The following is a 14,843-nucleotide window of genomic DNA, read 5'->3' as shown; positions in this document are numbered from 1 at the left end:
AGAGGGTATCTAATAGAAACATGTAAAATTCTTAAGGGATTGGACGGGCTAGATGTTGGAAAATGTTCCTGATGTTCGGGGGAGTCCAGAACCAGGGGTCGCAGTGTAAGAATAAGGGGTAGGCCATTTGGGACTGAGATGAGGAAAAGCCTTTTCACCCAGAGAGTTGTGAATCTGTGGAATTCTCTGCCACAAAAGGCCGTGGAGGCCAATTCACTGGATGTTTCCAAGAGAGAGTTAGATTTAGCTTTGAGGGTTAATGGAATCAAGGGATATGGGGAGAATACAGGAACGGGGTACTGATTTAGGATGATCAGCCATGATCATATAGAATGGCAATGCTTGCTCGAAGGGCCGAATGGCCTACTCCTGCGCCTAATTTCTATATCTATGTGACCACAATTCTCTGCAATTTCTTGCGGTCTTGGGAAGAGCAGTTACCTTACCAAGCTGTGATGCATCTAGATAGGATGAGTCGGTATAAAGAGAGAGAGAGAGAAAGAGAGATGGGCAGCTGATTGAGTGGCACCGCAACAGAAACCTCACAACACGTGGGAATCCGAACTTTGAGCTCGGTAAAATGGCGCCACACATCAGCGGCGCTGGCATTAAGACCAAGGAAGTAGTTCAAGTTCAAGTTTACATTTATTGTCACATGCACCAATTGGTACAGTGAGATTTGAGTTACCATACAGCCATACGAATAAAAATAACACAATACACGATAGACTTTAACATGAACATCCCCACACAGCGGAAACAACGTTTCACACGGTGAGGGAAGGCAATAAATGGTTTAGCAACCGGGAGAACTAATGGTTAACTTTAGGATGAAAGCATCAGGAGACCAAGTGTCAAATGGCTCCGTGCTGGAGAGAGTTTACCGCTTCAAATTATTGGGCATTAACATCTTGGATGACCGGTCCTGGGCACAACACATTCTATGTAACCATGAAGAAGGAATGTCGGTGCCTCTCTCTCCATTGAAGAGATTCAGCATCTCACTGAACACTGTTACAGACTTCCATAGATGCTCCATGGGAAATATCCTGGGTGGTTGCCCCATGGCCTGCTATGGCAACACGTCGACAGTAGTGCAAAAGGATGCAGAGAGTGTTTAAGAAGGAACTGCAGATGCTGGAAAATCGAAGGTACACAAAAAAGACTGAAGAAGGATTTCGGCCCGAAATGTTGCCTATTTCCTTCGCTCCATAGATGCTGCTGCACCCGCTGAGTTTCTCCAGCTTTTTTGTGTACCTAGGATGCAGAGAGTGGTGGGCTGGGCCTGGACAATCACAGGCACAGCCCTATCTCCTCCGTCCAAGGGATTCACATGAGGCACTGCCTCAAAAAGGCGGCATCTATTATCAAAGAACCTGACCATCCAGGACGTGCCCTCTTTTGGCTTCTAACTTTGGGTCTCACAGCTTCATGCTCAGAAACAGCAACTTACCGAACAATCCCGAGGTCCTGAACTGACTCGCACAACTAGGGTTGCCACCTTTCTCACTCCCAAATAAGGGACAAAACGTCAAAATACAGGACAAGTTCCCGACGGCAATTCGTTGACTGACTCGGCCATGGCTGGGTAAATGATGAGTTGGCCCGGGTGCTGGACTGCACCCAAAGCCCAGCCGGCGGGCCAGCTAAGGAGTTTTGGCCCGTGCGACATCATGCGCGAAGTCCGGCGCCCCATCCAACATGAACCGATGATCGGCCGTGAGAAGGGCTAATGCAGCTAATACGGCACAGGTGGCAACCCTACACATAACCCTCGTGCAAACTCAGCAATGGAACACCATGGACCTGTGTTCCAGTTGTGTTTTGCACTAATGTCTTGATTGTTGAAATTTTTTCTTTTCACTGTCTTGTAGAAGTTATGTATAACGTGTGAAAAACGTCTGTTTTTGTTTATCCTCTAAGTCTATTTGTCTGTGATGTTGCTGCAAGCATGGTTTTTATTGTACTTTCACCTCACAGTACGTGTGCATATGACAATAAACTTGACTTGCTTTGATTCGATCTTCTATGGTGCATCTGTCAAAATTGAAAATAATAATAATAATAATATCTTTTATTGTCATTGCACATCAGTGCAACGAGATTTAGTATGCAGCTTCCAACCAATGCCAAAAAAATAAAAAATAAATAAACTGTGCAACGTGACCATCTGAGGGAGACAGTCCAGGGGGGGTGGGGGGCACTCAGCAGCCTGTTCAGAGCCGCTATAGCTCTGGGAATGAAGCTGTTTCTGAGTCTGGAGGTTCGGGCGTAGAAGGCCTTGTAACGTCTGCCGGAGGGAAGTAGTTCGAACAGTCCATTACAAGGGTGTGAGGAGTCTTTATGGATGCTGACGGCCTTCCTGAGGCACCGTGTGTGGTAGATGCCATCCAAGGTTGGTAGCTGTGTCCCAATAATCCTCTGCGCTCTGTGGACGACGCGCTGAAGAGCTCTCCTCTCCGCCTCCGTGCAGCTGAGATACCACACAGAGATGCCATACGTTAATATGCTCTCTGTGGTGCAGTGGTAGAAGTTTGTCAGCAGCTGTTGGGGTAGACCAGTCTTTTTTAATGTCCTCAGGAAGAACAGTCGTTGCTTTGCCTTCTTGACCAGCGCAGCGGTGTTGGTGGACCATGTGAGGTCCTCTGAAATGTAAGTGCCCAGAAACTTAAAGCTGGACACTCTCTCGACACTGATGGAGATTGGGGCGTATTCTCCATTATGGGACCTCTTGAAGTCACTAATAAGCTCCTTGGTCTTGGAGGTGTTTAGTGACAAGTTGTTACGTGCGCACCAGTCCGCCAGGTTCTGCACCTCCGCTCTGTATTTTGGAGGAGGAGGAGACCTGCCAAAAGTCCTTAGCCTTCTCAGAAAGTGGAGGGTTTGGCGTGTTTTCCAGGTGGCAGTGACAATATGAGTGGAGCAGGACAAATTGTTGGTGATATTTACACCTCGGGACGGAGTTCTCAACCATTTCCACCTCAGTACTCCATGTATCATCCACCCTGCCATCTGAAGTCAATGTGTCGGAAGGAACTGCAGATGCTGGTTTACACCAGATCATGTAGGCCTTGGTGGACTAAGCGGAGGTGTTCAGGAAGGAGGCCGAGGAACACCTCCGCTCAGTCCGCCCAGGACTATGCGATCTCCCGGTTGCTCAACACTTCAACTCCCCCTCCCACTTGCTTGGGCAGCTTACAAGCCAGCGGTGTGAATCTTGACTTCTCTAACTTCAAGTTTTCCCCCTCTCTCTCTGTCCCTCCACATCCTAGTTTTCTGACTAGTTTTACTGTCCTCCTGATTGAATGTTGCTGATTGTATACCTCATTGTCACCTTCCCCTCAGCTAACTAAGGACCATTCTACATACTCCTTGAGCATTGTCCCCTTTGATCTGTGTTTTCACACCTCACCCATCCATATCTCTATATCTCCCTGGGGAAGGGTGATTCATGGAACAATGGGAAAATATTTGGAAGACTGAAGCCATTGCCATTTCCCATTGCAATTTTAAACTTGACTCTGAATATAATGACACCCAAAGCTCAAAATCAAATTCTATGTTGTGCCACTTTTCCAATTTTCTGTAAATTTCTCTGGCTAAAACAGGCGCTTTTCCTGTGGCTTCAATATCGTGTTTTGCACCTTTCCTGTCAACCGTAAGCAATGCTTTATGGGCCTGTCCCACTTCGCCGATTTTTTTGGCGACTACAGGTGACAGCCGCAAAATTTTCAACCCGTTGAAAAATTTTTGCCGACAATTTTTGCTGTCGTGGGTTGTCGCAGGTTGACGTGGGTGCTATCGTAGGTTGTCGTAGGTGCTGTCGTAGGTTGTCGTAGGTGCTGTCGTAGGTTGTCGCCAGGTGTTGTAGGTGAATTCCATTAACAGTAGTCCTGGCAGTCCTCGCCACCCAAATAAAAAAAAGGTCGCGGTGACCTGCAACCTCCTACCACCTCCCATGCATATGTTGAAAACCTTCCTCGACTATGAAGAAAACCGGATTCGACTAGACCTGCGACAAAAAAATGATCGATTTTTAAAACGGCAACCTATTTATAGTCGAGGCCAGTTTTAAACATGATGAAAAAATAGCAGCAACCTAGATGAAGCCTCGACCACGCGAAAACCACTTTCAACCATTGGCCAAAACCTCCGGTGACCTCATGGAAACCTTGGGTGGCGGGCAAGGTCACCAGAGGTTGCTGTTTAGGTCTCCTTAGTGGGACAGACCCTAAGCTGCCCGTAACATATTGTGGACCTCTTTCCCTCAAGTCCTATTTCCTTATCTCTTTAAATTATTGATTGTCTCTCTTTCGATCTGGATGTTTCTTTTTGTACAATCATTTGTTGCTGTGATTCCTGATTCTTTATTTCTTTTATGCCAGTCCTGCTCGCCAAGCAGACAGTAATGTAACTGAATCGTGTACGAAATGTTTAATCATAGTAGGGAACAAAGGTGGTGAAAAGCGACAGCATTAAAGTTACTCTGATTAGGGCAATGGTGGAATTGTTGTCCATAACATTCAGGTGCAGCACTGATTGCCTCAGCGCACAATCAGAATATTGAATGAAGCTCAAACACGAATATATTTTGATGTAAGGAATGAAAAAATTTGATTTTGTTAAAATGATGCAATGTGATTATTTCCCCCGTGAAACCCTGAGTGAGAACTGATCAAATGTTTGGCCCTTAAAAAAATAAATATGCTTTGGCTATCTCATTTGACACTTGTTTGATAAATGCAAAGCTCTGATGGGGAAAAAAAATGTTATTCCATTGTGTAAGGTTGGAATTTGAATGCAATCTCTGTTCAGTGACCACCACGTGTGAAATTCTCATGGAGATTTTGGATTGACATCCCTTTAAGTGATAGTGATGCTCCATACATCAAGGAGACTTCAGCGTGCTGTCACATCCATCTGAGAGTTGTTGCTGGCTTTTCCTGTTCACATTGTATTGCATGCTGTTTGCTGTAAGCAACTATTCACGGGCACGGATGTGCTGCCAGTTTGTTATTGTTGTGACATTGTATGCCTGTGCCCGGGACTGCAAAGGTCTGGGAAAAAGCATTGGTTAATCTCTTCCCGTTCCGCTTCCCATATCCTCTTCAAATCCTCAGGGGAACAGAGTGATAGATTGCTTTGTTGCATATGTAATTGAATGACGTCCCATCTTGTTTTACAAGGAATGAGTGGGTTAGCATATGATGAGCGTTTGACGGCACTGGGCCTCTACTCGCTGGAGTTTAGAAGGTTGAGGGGGGGACCTCATTGAAACTTACAGAATAATGAAAGGCCTAGATAGAGTGGATGTGGAAACGATGTCTAGGACATCGTTTAGGATGTGTCTAGGACCAGGGGTCATAGCCTCAGAATGAAAGGGTGCTTTTTTAGAAAGGAGGTGAGGAGGAATTTATTTAATCTGAGGGAAATTAATCTGTGGAACTCATTGCTACAGAGGCAAAGTCAGTGGATATTTTTAAGGCAGAGATAGACAAATTCTTGACTGGAAATGGTGTCAAGGATTATGGGAGAGGGCAGGATAATGGGATTAGGAGGAAGAGATCAGCCATAATGGAATGGCGGAGTGGACTCGATGGGCCGAATGGACTAATTCTACTCCTTTCCCCTGTGAATGTGAAATGGTTACAGCAAGAACATGGTGGCAGGCACTTAACACTTAGTCCATTTTGAACTGTAATTTGATGAACATCTTCACATAGATGATCTTAATGTTCTGGCAAGGGGCCAAAAAAACTCTCAAATTATGATGAATTTATACAATGCATTTGGTCAACAAATATATGAAGCATTTTCTTTTGGGGTATTGGGTTTGTTGGAAAAATAAACGACAATTTTTAGTAGATTTACGTAGTGGATGCTGTCAAATGAAAAGTGCTCATCAAATTATGAAATGAACAATAGAATACCCTGCAACGTCTGCTCCAGTACAAGCAGCATGGTTTCATGGATAGAATCCAACTAGGCGTGTGCTGTTCTGTTTATTCGTGGGACATCATCGTTGAAAACATCAAAGGGCACGGTGCCCTATGTACGAAAATGATCGCAACTTCTACTGAAGTGTGGATGGCCATCGGCTCGCTAGGAGCTCATCCGCCCTTTGCCCTTTTCGTGGGACAGATAAATGTAAATAATAAATAAATTCAATAAATGTCGACATTTGGGTGGCTCAGTGGGGCAGTGGTAGAGGTGCTGCCTTAAAGCCCTGTCCCACTGTATGAGTTCAATCAAAGAGTTCTCCCGATTTTGCCCTGATTCGAACTCGGAGATTTACGGTAATGGCCGCTCGTAGATACTCGGGGCTCTCGTGGACATTTTTCAACATGTTGAAAAATCTTCACCAGTCTTCCCGAGCTTACCGCGTTTCCCGAGTACCTGCCGTTAGCGTTACGAGCCGCTAAGAGACGTCCCCGAGCTCCGACGTACCCGCTACGTACATTCTACGTGCTTACCGCGAGTTAGATTTTTTTTTGTTTAACTCGGGAGAGCTCTTGAATGAGCTCGTAAAGTGGGACAGGGCTATTACAGCGCCAGGAACCCGGGTTAGATCCTGACAACGGGTGTCGTCTGTACAGAGTTTGCACGTTCTCCCTGTGACCGCGTGGATTTTGTCCAGGTGCTCCGATTTCTTCCCACACTCTAAAGACGTGTAGGTTAGTTGGCTTCGGTAGAAATTGTAAATTGCCTCTCGTGCGTAGGATTGTGTGAGTGTACGGGGTGAGCGATGGTCGGCAAGGACACGGTGGGCCGAAGGGCCTGTTTCTGCGCCGTATCTCTAGACTAAAAAACGAAACATTTCAATAAATGTAATCTTGAACTTTGCCTCGTGTAGCCCCTCCTGGGTAGCAGATCCTCATAGTTCAGAACCTCAAAATGTACAGTTCCCAGAGGTCTCAGTGGGTGTTGTTATATTGAGCACAAACTGTTGACTCCTAAACAGCCATGGAGAAGTTGCCTTGGTTCTGGGAACAAGCACTTCCATTGTGGAAGTTACCTGGTGCAGAACTGATTTGCTGACTTTTATCGAGAGCTTTCCATGATTTAATCTGTATTTATAGGATATATTACAGTGAAGCTGGAAGCCACATATCTCGCTTAGATGGGAAAAACAACTACCATTTCATTATTCAAAGAATAAACATTGTATTCAGACTTTTGGTTTGCTGTTGAAATTAGTTTTTGTATTTGGGGCCATAATTGTGTTCTCTATGCTCACATGGGGCATTAAGACAGTTTAGTTTAGAGATACAGCCTGGAAACATGCCCCTCAGCTCATCGAGCCTGCCCCGACCAGCAATACATACAATACATACAATACAATACAATACAATTCAATTTATTGTCATTTGGACCCCTTGAGGTCCAAACGAAATGTCGTTTCTGCAGCCATACATTACAAACAAATAGACCCAAGACACAACATAATTTACATAAACATCCATCACATCGCTGTGATGGAAGGCCAAAAAAACTTATCTCTCCACTGCACTCCCCCCCCCCCCCCCCGATGTCAGAGTCAAAGTCGAAGCCCCCGGCGGGCGATGGCGAATTGTCCCGCGGCCATTAAAGCCACGCCGGGTGATGCAAGGCCGCACACCGGGTCTTGGTGTTAGAGCCCCCGGCGTGCGCTCGCAGTCCCGCGGCCATTCCAAGCCGGTGTAAGACCCCGCTCCAGGAGCTCTTCAACCCCGCAACTCGGGCGGGAGAAGTCGCCGTTGCGGAAGCCCCGAAAAGCGGACTCCCTCCAGGGACCCGCGGGCTCCCGGTGCCGCCGCCCGCCAGACCCGCAGTTGCAGCCACCGAATCTCCGGGGGTCGGGCCGCAGCAGCGTCCACCACAGCTCCACCCGCTCTGGACTCGGCCAGCTCCGCGACGGTGAGGTGAGTAGTCGGCACCACAGCCCCCGGTCTTCCTGTTGGAGGCCGCTCCTCGTTGCGGCCCCAACGACAACGGAGACCCGACAAAGAAAAGGTCGGGTCTCCCGTGCAGGGAGAGATTTAAAAGTTACCCCCTCCCCCCCACACCACCCCCACCCCCCCACACACACACCCCAACAAAAAATAACAAAAACTACATAAAAACATAGACATAAAATATTAAAAACGCAGACGGACTGCAGAGGCCGCTGCTGACGAAAGTCGCGCCGCCCACCGAACTACTCCTCGCACAATCCCCGCACAATAACACTATCCTAGGGACAATTCACAACTTTTTTTTACCTAAGACAATTAACCGACAAACCTGTACGTCTTTGGAGTGTGGGAGGAAACCGGAGCACCCGGAGAAGACCCACGCAGGTCACGGGGAGAATGAACAAACTCTGTACAGACAGCACCCGTAGTCAGGATCGAACCTGGTTCTGGCGCTGTAATGCAGCAACTCTACTGTTGTGCCCCCCCCCCCCCAGTTTATGTTTAAGGTACTGATTCCCTGCTGGATACAGAAAATGCAGGCTACCACAGTGCTACTAAGCACACAACTCCTTCTCTAACTAATAAATTACCAGATAAAACATTTATTCAAGAAACATCTACATCACCTGTTGGGAAATCTTTCATTCATTCCATGAAAGGTGTGCGAATTATTTGCTGTCTATGAATAATACTAATAATGCCTGTGCTGAAAGCTGCCTGGTTCTTGTTAATGCAGTTGTACTGTATTCACAGATGCAAACTATCACTGACCACAATGGGACAAATCTAATTGTAGTAAATTGTAAATTGTTATAAGCATGCGAAGGAGAGCATGATGCCATCTGTGCAGGAACAGCAAATATCACACATCTAAAAGGATGTCATCCTTCTGAAAACAGATGTCATTCTTTTCGAAGGGGAGAGGTCCTCCTGAATCTGCTGTAATTTGATTCATTCACGTTGCTGCCAGCTCTGGGGAGAGATCCAGTCTGTTTGCCGCCCATACCCGTGAAGTCTCCTGTACATTGTATTTTTGTGACTTTCTATGTATTGAGAGTTGAGGGACCTTGTACATCAGTCACTTGGGTTAGGAAGGTGAAGTAGGAGAGATCCAGCCAAATATGATTTTTTTTCTTTCTGCATAGAAAGAAAAAAAGTCACCAAATTGCCAAAGTTTTAGTTGCATTTGTGGGCTGCATTCCCATCAGAATGTGAAGTGAGAGCTTCTGCGCCTCGCTCCCGAAAGAATTGTTGCAACGAGAAGACACGAGAAACTCTCATCCTGTTAAATCTCTGCTGGGTAACCCAGATATGAACGGCGTGAGTCTAATCCACTGCTCTCATCCCTCTTGAGATAATGACATCTACAGATTGAATAGCCAGCATTCTTCTGGAAAGAGCAGCTTGCTGGTTACCATAAAGCATGAATTTTAATGCAGGAACAATGAGATCCTGTTGCTTCGAGTAGCATGGATCAGCTTGAGTGGCATGTGTCCATAACCTAGAATTATTTCAATCCAATAAAAAATAAGCCTATTTTCCGTTCCATAACCAAGCGGAGACAAAATCTGATGAGCTTTAAACCTCAAGTAAAAACAGATCAACATATGTCTGTCTGCACATTCTCTCATCCAAGATATAGTGACCTATTTCTGTAAAGAAAAAACGTATACATTTTACAGCCTTTTTGTACTTGCAGTGCCTTATTTTTTTCACTTCAGAAATACAGCAAAGCAGCCACAAGGCAGCTTTTAATTTTTGTATTCTTTCCAGGGTGTTCAAATCTGACAGGGCACCATGGGAGGCATTGTAGAAAGTGGTGCAGAAAGTTAGTCATTAAGCAGGACTGTCAGTGCAAATTGTTGTGAACCTTGGTGAGGAGTTCTAGTTCATTGGGTTCCCAGTCGGGCGCAGGCCTGGGGCAACTTGTCGCTCTCCCTCATGCTGCTAAATAGTCCTTCAATGTAGATTTTTCTCTTCTCTCTCTCTCCCTCCCCCAGCTCGAGACACCTGGGAGCCCCTCTGGGCCCGAGTTGCCCATTGATGCTGCGCTGGACGCCAGGGAACGGAGGATTTCACATTCACTTTACAGTGGAATCGAAGGGCTGGACGAGTCGCCCACCAGGAATGTTGGCTTTAACAGATTGATGGGTGAGTTCAGTAACCATTTGATGATCTTGATTCTTTTTTACTTTTATCAGAGGATGTTTGGTACATTCAGACTTGCCGATGCATAAACATTGCAAGCCAGTCTGCTTCGGTTGTCTAGTTTACGACGACCTATTTATAAAAATGACCAAGCGAACTTACGGCAAAACTGGGAGAAGTAACTTTTAACATATCGTATAAATTAATTTCAGCTTGAGGCAGGACTGTCAGCTTGGCTTCCACTAGATAATGAGGTTATTGTCAACTTCCATGCGATTTAGTTTAGTTTAGAGATACAGCATGGCAACAGGCCCTTCGGCCCACCGGATCCACACCGACAAGCGATCCCCGCACATTAACACTATCCTACACACACCAGGGACAATTTTACATTTACACCAGGCAAATTAACCTACAAACCTGTACTTCTATGGAGTGTGGGAGGAAACCGAAGATCTCGGAGAAAGCCCACATGGTCGTGGGGGGACGTACAAACTCCATACAGACAGCTCCGGTTGTCGAATCGAACTCGGGTCTCTGGTGCTGCAAGCGCTGCGCCACCGCGATTGCCCTGATGATTGAGAATACTCAAGAAAGCATCTGAATAGTAAAGATTTTGCGTTAGATGCTGGATTCTGGGTCAACTCTTGGGGTGGGGGAAACACTTTGTTGCATTAAATGAATGAGAGTTACAGAAATGTTATTGAAACTCCAATCCACCCATCAGACTTGGTGATGAGAAGGCTATGCATACTTTCCAGCTGAATTGTTCAACTCGAGACTTAATTTTGACATCATTAAAACCAACTTTACAAACTATGGGCAATGGAGGAAACGAACGACATGGTTTAGCGAAGACCGATGGAATCCCGATGACAGTGGAAATAATGAGTTATAAATAAGTAATCCAAGTAATCAGTCTGAAGAAAGGTTTTGGCCCGAAACGTTGCCTATTTCCTTCGCTCCATAGATGCTGCCGCACCCGCTGAGTTCCTCCAGCACTTTTGTCTACCTTCGATTTTCCATCATATGCAGTTCCTTCTTAAACAATCCAAGTAATTCGGCATGTTATTTATGGGCCATATGTTAAATGTTCCATTGGTTCGTTTTAGAATTAGAATGTAAAACTTAAAGGGACCTGGTGGGCACTTTCTCCCTCAAGGATTGAAGAGTACTGTGTCTGGAATGTATCGTCAGAGAGAGCGGTGGAAGCAGGGTCACTAACTGTGTTTGAGTGATTTCTAGATGAGCACTTGAATTGTTACAGCATTTCAAGCTCGAGGCCAAGTGCTGGAGGATGGGATTGGCAGGGATGGGTGCCATGTGTGGTGGGTCAACTGGTCTCTTTCTACGCTGCATGACTCAGTGACTGTCAGGTCGACAAACCACCTAAATAATGTGTCTGAAGAAGGGTTTCGGCCCGAAACGTCGCCTATTTCCTTCGCTCCATAGATGCTGCTGCACCCGCTGAGTTTCTCCAGCAATTTTGTGTACCTTCGATCTTCCAGCATCTGCAGTTCCTTCTTGAACACATAAATAATGTGATCAATGGATAGTAGTGATTTTAAGATGTTTTCAGATATTTCAGTCGGAATGCACTCTATCTTCTCCTTTGCTCCACCCATTGCACTTGAGTTTGAATTGATTGTCAGAGTCATAGAGTCATACAGCGTAGGAAACAGGCCCTTCAGCTCAACTTGCCCACACCGATCTACACAAGCCCCACCTTCATTCATTTGACCCATATCCTTTTAAACCTATCCTAACCATGTACTTGTCTGAATGTTTCTTAAATGTTGCGATAGTACCTGCCTCGACTACTTCCTCTGGCAGCTTGTTCCATACCATTGTGTAAAAAAAAGTTACCCCTCAGCTTCCGATTAAATGTTTTCCCAATGCACCTAAACCTGTGTCCTCCGGTTTTCAATTCCGCTGCTCTGGGCAAGAGACTGTGCATCTACCCGATCGATGATTTTGTACACCTTTATAAGATCACCCCTCATCCTCCTGCGCTCCGAATAGAGTCATAGCCTGCTCAATCTCTCCCTATAGTTCAGGCCCTCAAGTCCTTGTAAATCCTTTCTGCATCCTTTCCAGCTTGACCACTACTCTCGGGCCTCCTGTCTGAAAAGCGACCTTCTACCATCGCCTTCTGCTTCCTTCCATGGAGCCAGTTTTCTATCCATTCAGCTATCTCTCCTTGGATCCCATGCACTCTAACCTTCCAGAGCATGTAAAGTATGGTTTCTGTATGGTGCAGGAGTAGAGTTGCTGCTTTACAGCGCCAGAGATCCCGGTTCAATCCTGACTATGGGTGCTGCCTGCACATCGTTTTTACGAAAACCACGCTTGTGAAAGCGTTGGTTTTCTCCGGGTGCTCCGGTTTCCTCCCACATTCCAAAGACGAGCGGGTTGGCAGGTTAATTGGCTTCTGTAAATTGTCCCGAGCATATAGGATTGAACTAGTGTGAATGGGTGATGATTGGCTAGCATGGACTCATTGGGCTGAAGGGCCTGTCCACATGCTGTATCTCTAAACCTAAACCTAAATTAACTGATGGGGTTGGGTAACATGCAAAGCTAAGCTTCTCACTGTACCTCAGTATACGTGCCAATAATACAACTGGACCTAAACATTTCAGAGGATTTCTTTTCACAGAAGGAGAATTATTCAACCTATGTGTTAGGAATTGTACTTGGCATGGGAATGGAAAATGTTTTCTCTTTACTTCCTTTCCTATTTCCTGTTGTGAAAGCCTGGAGATCTTTTCCTTGGTATTCTAAACAAAAACATTCACACAGATTAACAGACACAAAAAGCTGGAGTAAGTTAGCGGGTCAGACAGCATCTCTGGACAAAGGGAATAGGTGACGTTTGGGGTCGAGACCCTTCTTCAGATCTGACCCGCTGAGTTACTCCAGCTTTTTGTGTCTATCTTTTGTTTAAACCAGCATTTGCAGTTCCTTCCTACACGTTAATAGGAGACAAACTGACGAAGGGTCTCGACCGGAAACGTCAGCCATTCCTTCTATCCAGAGATGCTGCCTAAGTTACTCCAGTATTTTGTGTCCAACTGGGTTGTAATCTGTGGCTGGCTTTCTGCATTGATAACCTTGTTTTTTGTTTATTCCTTCTTTTGTTTGGTGGAGTCTCCATTCCCTGGAAGGATGCACGGACATTGCTTGGGTTACTGCACTAATTTCCTGTAGAGATTGCTGATTGTAGATTAGTAGCCGGCCTGTTGATAGATGCTGTTTCTACAAGTCTGTATCTATGCGTTGTGTCTTGAGACCAACTATTAACTTTCAGCAAGCTTATTCATTGGAGAAGGTTGGTTGCATTCAAATGTGGCCCTTTCTCCTGCAGCCATCTCGACAATGCACATTCAACAAAGAAAGCGAATGGTATGTTAGCATTCATAGCAAAAGGATTTGAGTATAGGAGCAGGGAGGTTCTACTGCAGTTGTACAGGGTCTTGGTGAGACCACACCTGGAGTATTGCATACAGTTTTGGTCTCCTAATCTGAGGAAGGACATTCTTGCCATAGAGGGAGTGCAGAGAAGGTTCACCAGACTGATTCCTGGGATGTCAGGACTTTCATATGAAGAAAGACTGGATAGACTAGGCTTGTACTCGCTAGAATTTAGGAGATTGAGGGGGGATCTTATAGAAACTTACAAAATTCTTAAGGGGTTGGACAGGCTAGATGCAGGAAGATTGATCCCGATGTTGGGGAAGTCCAGGACAAGGGGTCACAGCTTAAGGATAGAGGGGAAATCCTTTAGGACCGAGATGAGAAAAACATTTTTCACACAGAGAGTGGTGAATCTCTGGAACTCTCTGCCACAGAAGGTAGTTGAGGCCAGTTCATTGGCTATATTTAAGAGGGAGTTAGATGTGGCCCTTGTGGCTAAAGGGATCAGGGGGTATGGAGAGAAGGCAGGTACAGGATAATGAGTTGGATGATCAGCCGTGATCATATTGAATGGCGGTGCAGGCTCGAAGGTCTGAATAGCCAACTCCTGCACCTATTGTCTATGTTTTTATGTTTCTATGTTTGCTGAATGGTGAACAACATTTCCAATGATTCACCATTTTAATTTTCTTCCACCCTGATCTCAGCATGACCTCATTCAATTGCATTTGGATTAAGCATTTGAATGTGCACTTGTCAAGGCTAACGTGGTATGATATTGCATTTTGATATTCAGAACATGAAGTGATCAGTTGGCAGCCTTGTGAAAGATTTGCATTTATTTTGTGGCTTTCGTGAGCTCGAGATGTCTAGAATCAAATTGTGAGCCATGAACCATTTCCAAAATTAATCACTGTTGCAGAAACATGGTGGCAAGTTAATAACACCTTTCGCAAGATTCAATTAACAACATTCAAATCTGAGTGATGATAGTTGAGGGATGTATCGACTAGGCCACTGGGGATAATTGGGAAATGAAACAGACTGCAGATGCTGGGACCTGTAGCAAAACACCTGCTTCTGGAGGAGCTCAACAAGTCATGCAGCATCTGTGGAGGTAGAGGGACAGTTGACGTTTTGGCTCGAGCGTCTGCACCGGGGCTGTGAATGTAAAGGTGATACATACAAAGTGCTGGAGTAACTCAGCAGGTCAAGTGGCATCTCTGGAGAAAATGAATAGGTGACGATTCGGGCCGAGACCATTCATCAGCCACATATAGTTATTTTTAGTTTTTTTTTTAAAGAGAAACAGGCCCTTTGGCCCACCGGGTCCGCACTAATCAG

The 14,843-nt window shown here is 45.6% G+C and overlaps 1 protein-coding gene across 4 annotated transcripts in view; it reads left to right on the top strand.

Moving 5' to 3' along the window:
• pard3 (par-3 family cell polarity regulator) overlaps positions 1-14,843 on the top strand; it is a 983,322-nt gene that overhangs the window by 610,381 nt on the left and 358,098 nt on the right. For all 4 annotated transcript variants that reach the window (XM_033042021.1, XM_033042037.1, XM_033042013.1 and 1 more), the window contains exon 15: positions 9,935-10,085. In XM_033042021.1, the coding sequence (XP_032897912.1) occupies positions 9,935-10,085 (151 nt within the window). The remainder of the gene's footprint in view (positions 1-9,934; positions 10,086-14,843) is intronic.

The sequence above is a fragment of the Amblyraja radiata genome, chromosome 2 (assembly GCF_010909765.2).
Source record: "Amblyraja radiata isolate CabotCenter1 chromosome 2, sAmbRad1.1.pri, whole genome shotgun sequence".
Lineage (NCBI taxonomy): Eukaryota > Metazoa > Chordata > Chondrichthyes > Rajiformes > Rajidae > Amblyraja > Amblyraja radiata.
This window is presented reverse-complemented; position numbering and strand designations above follow the sequence as displayed.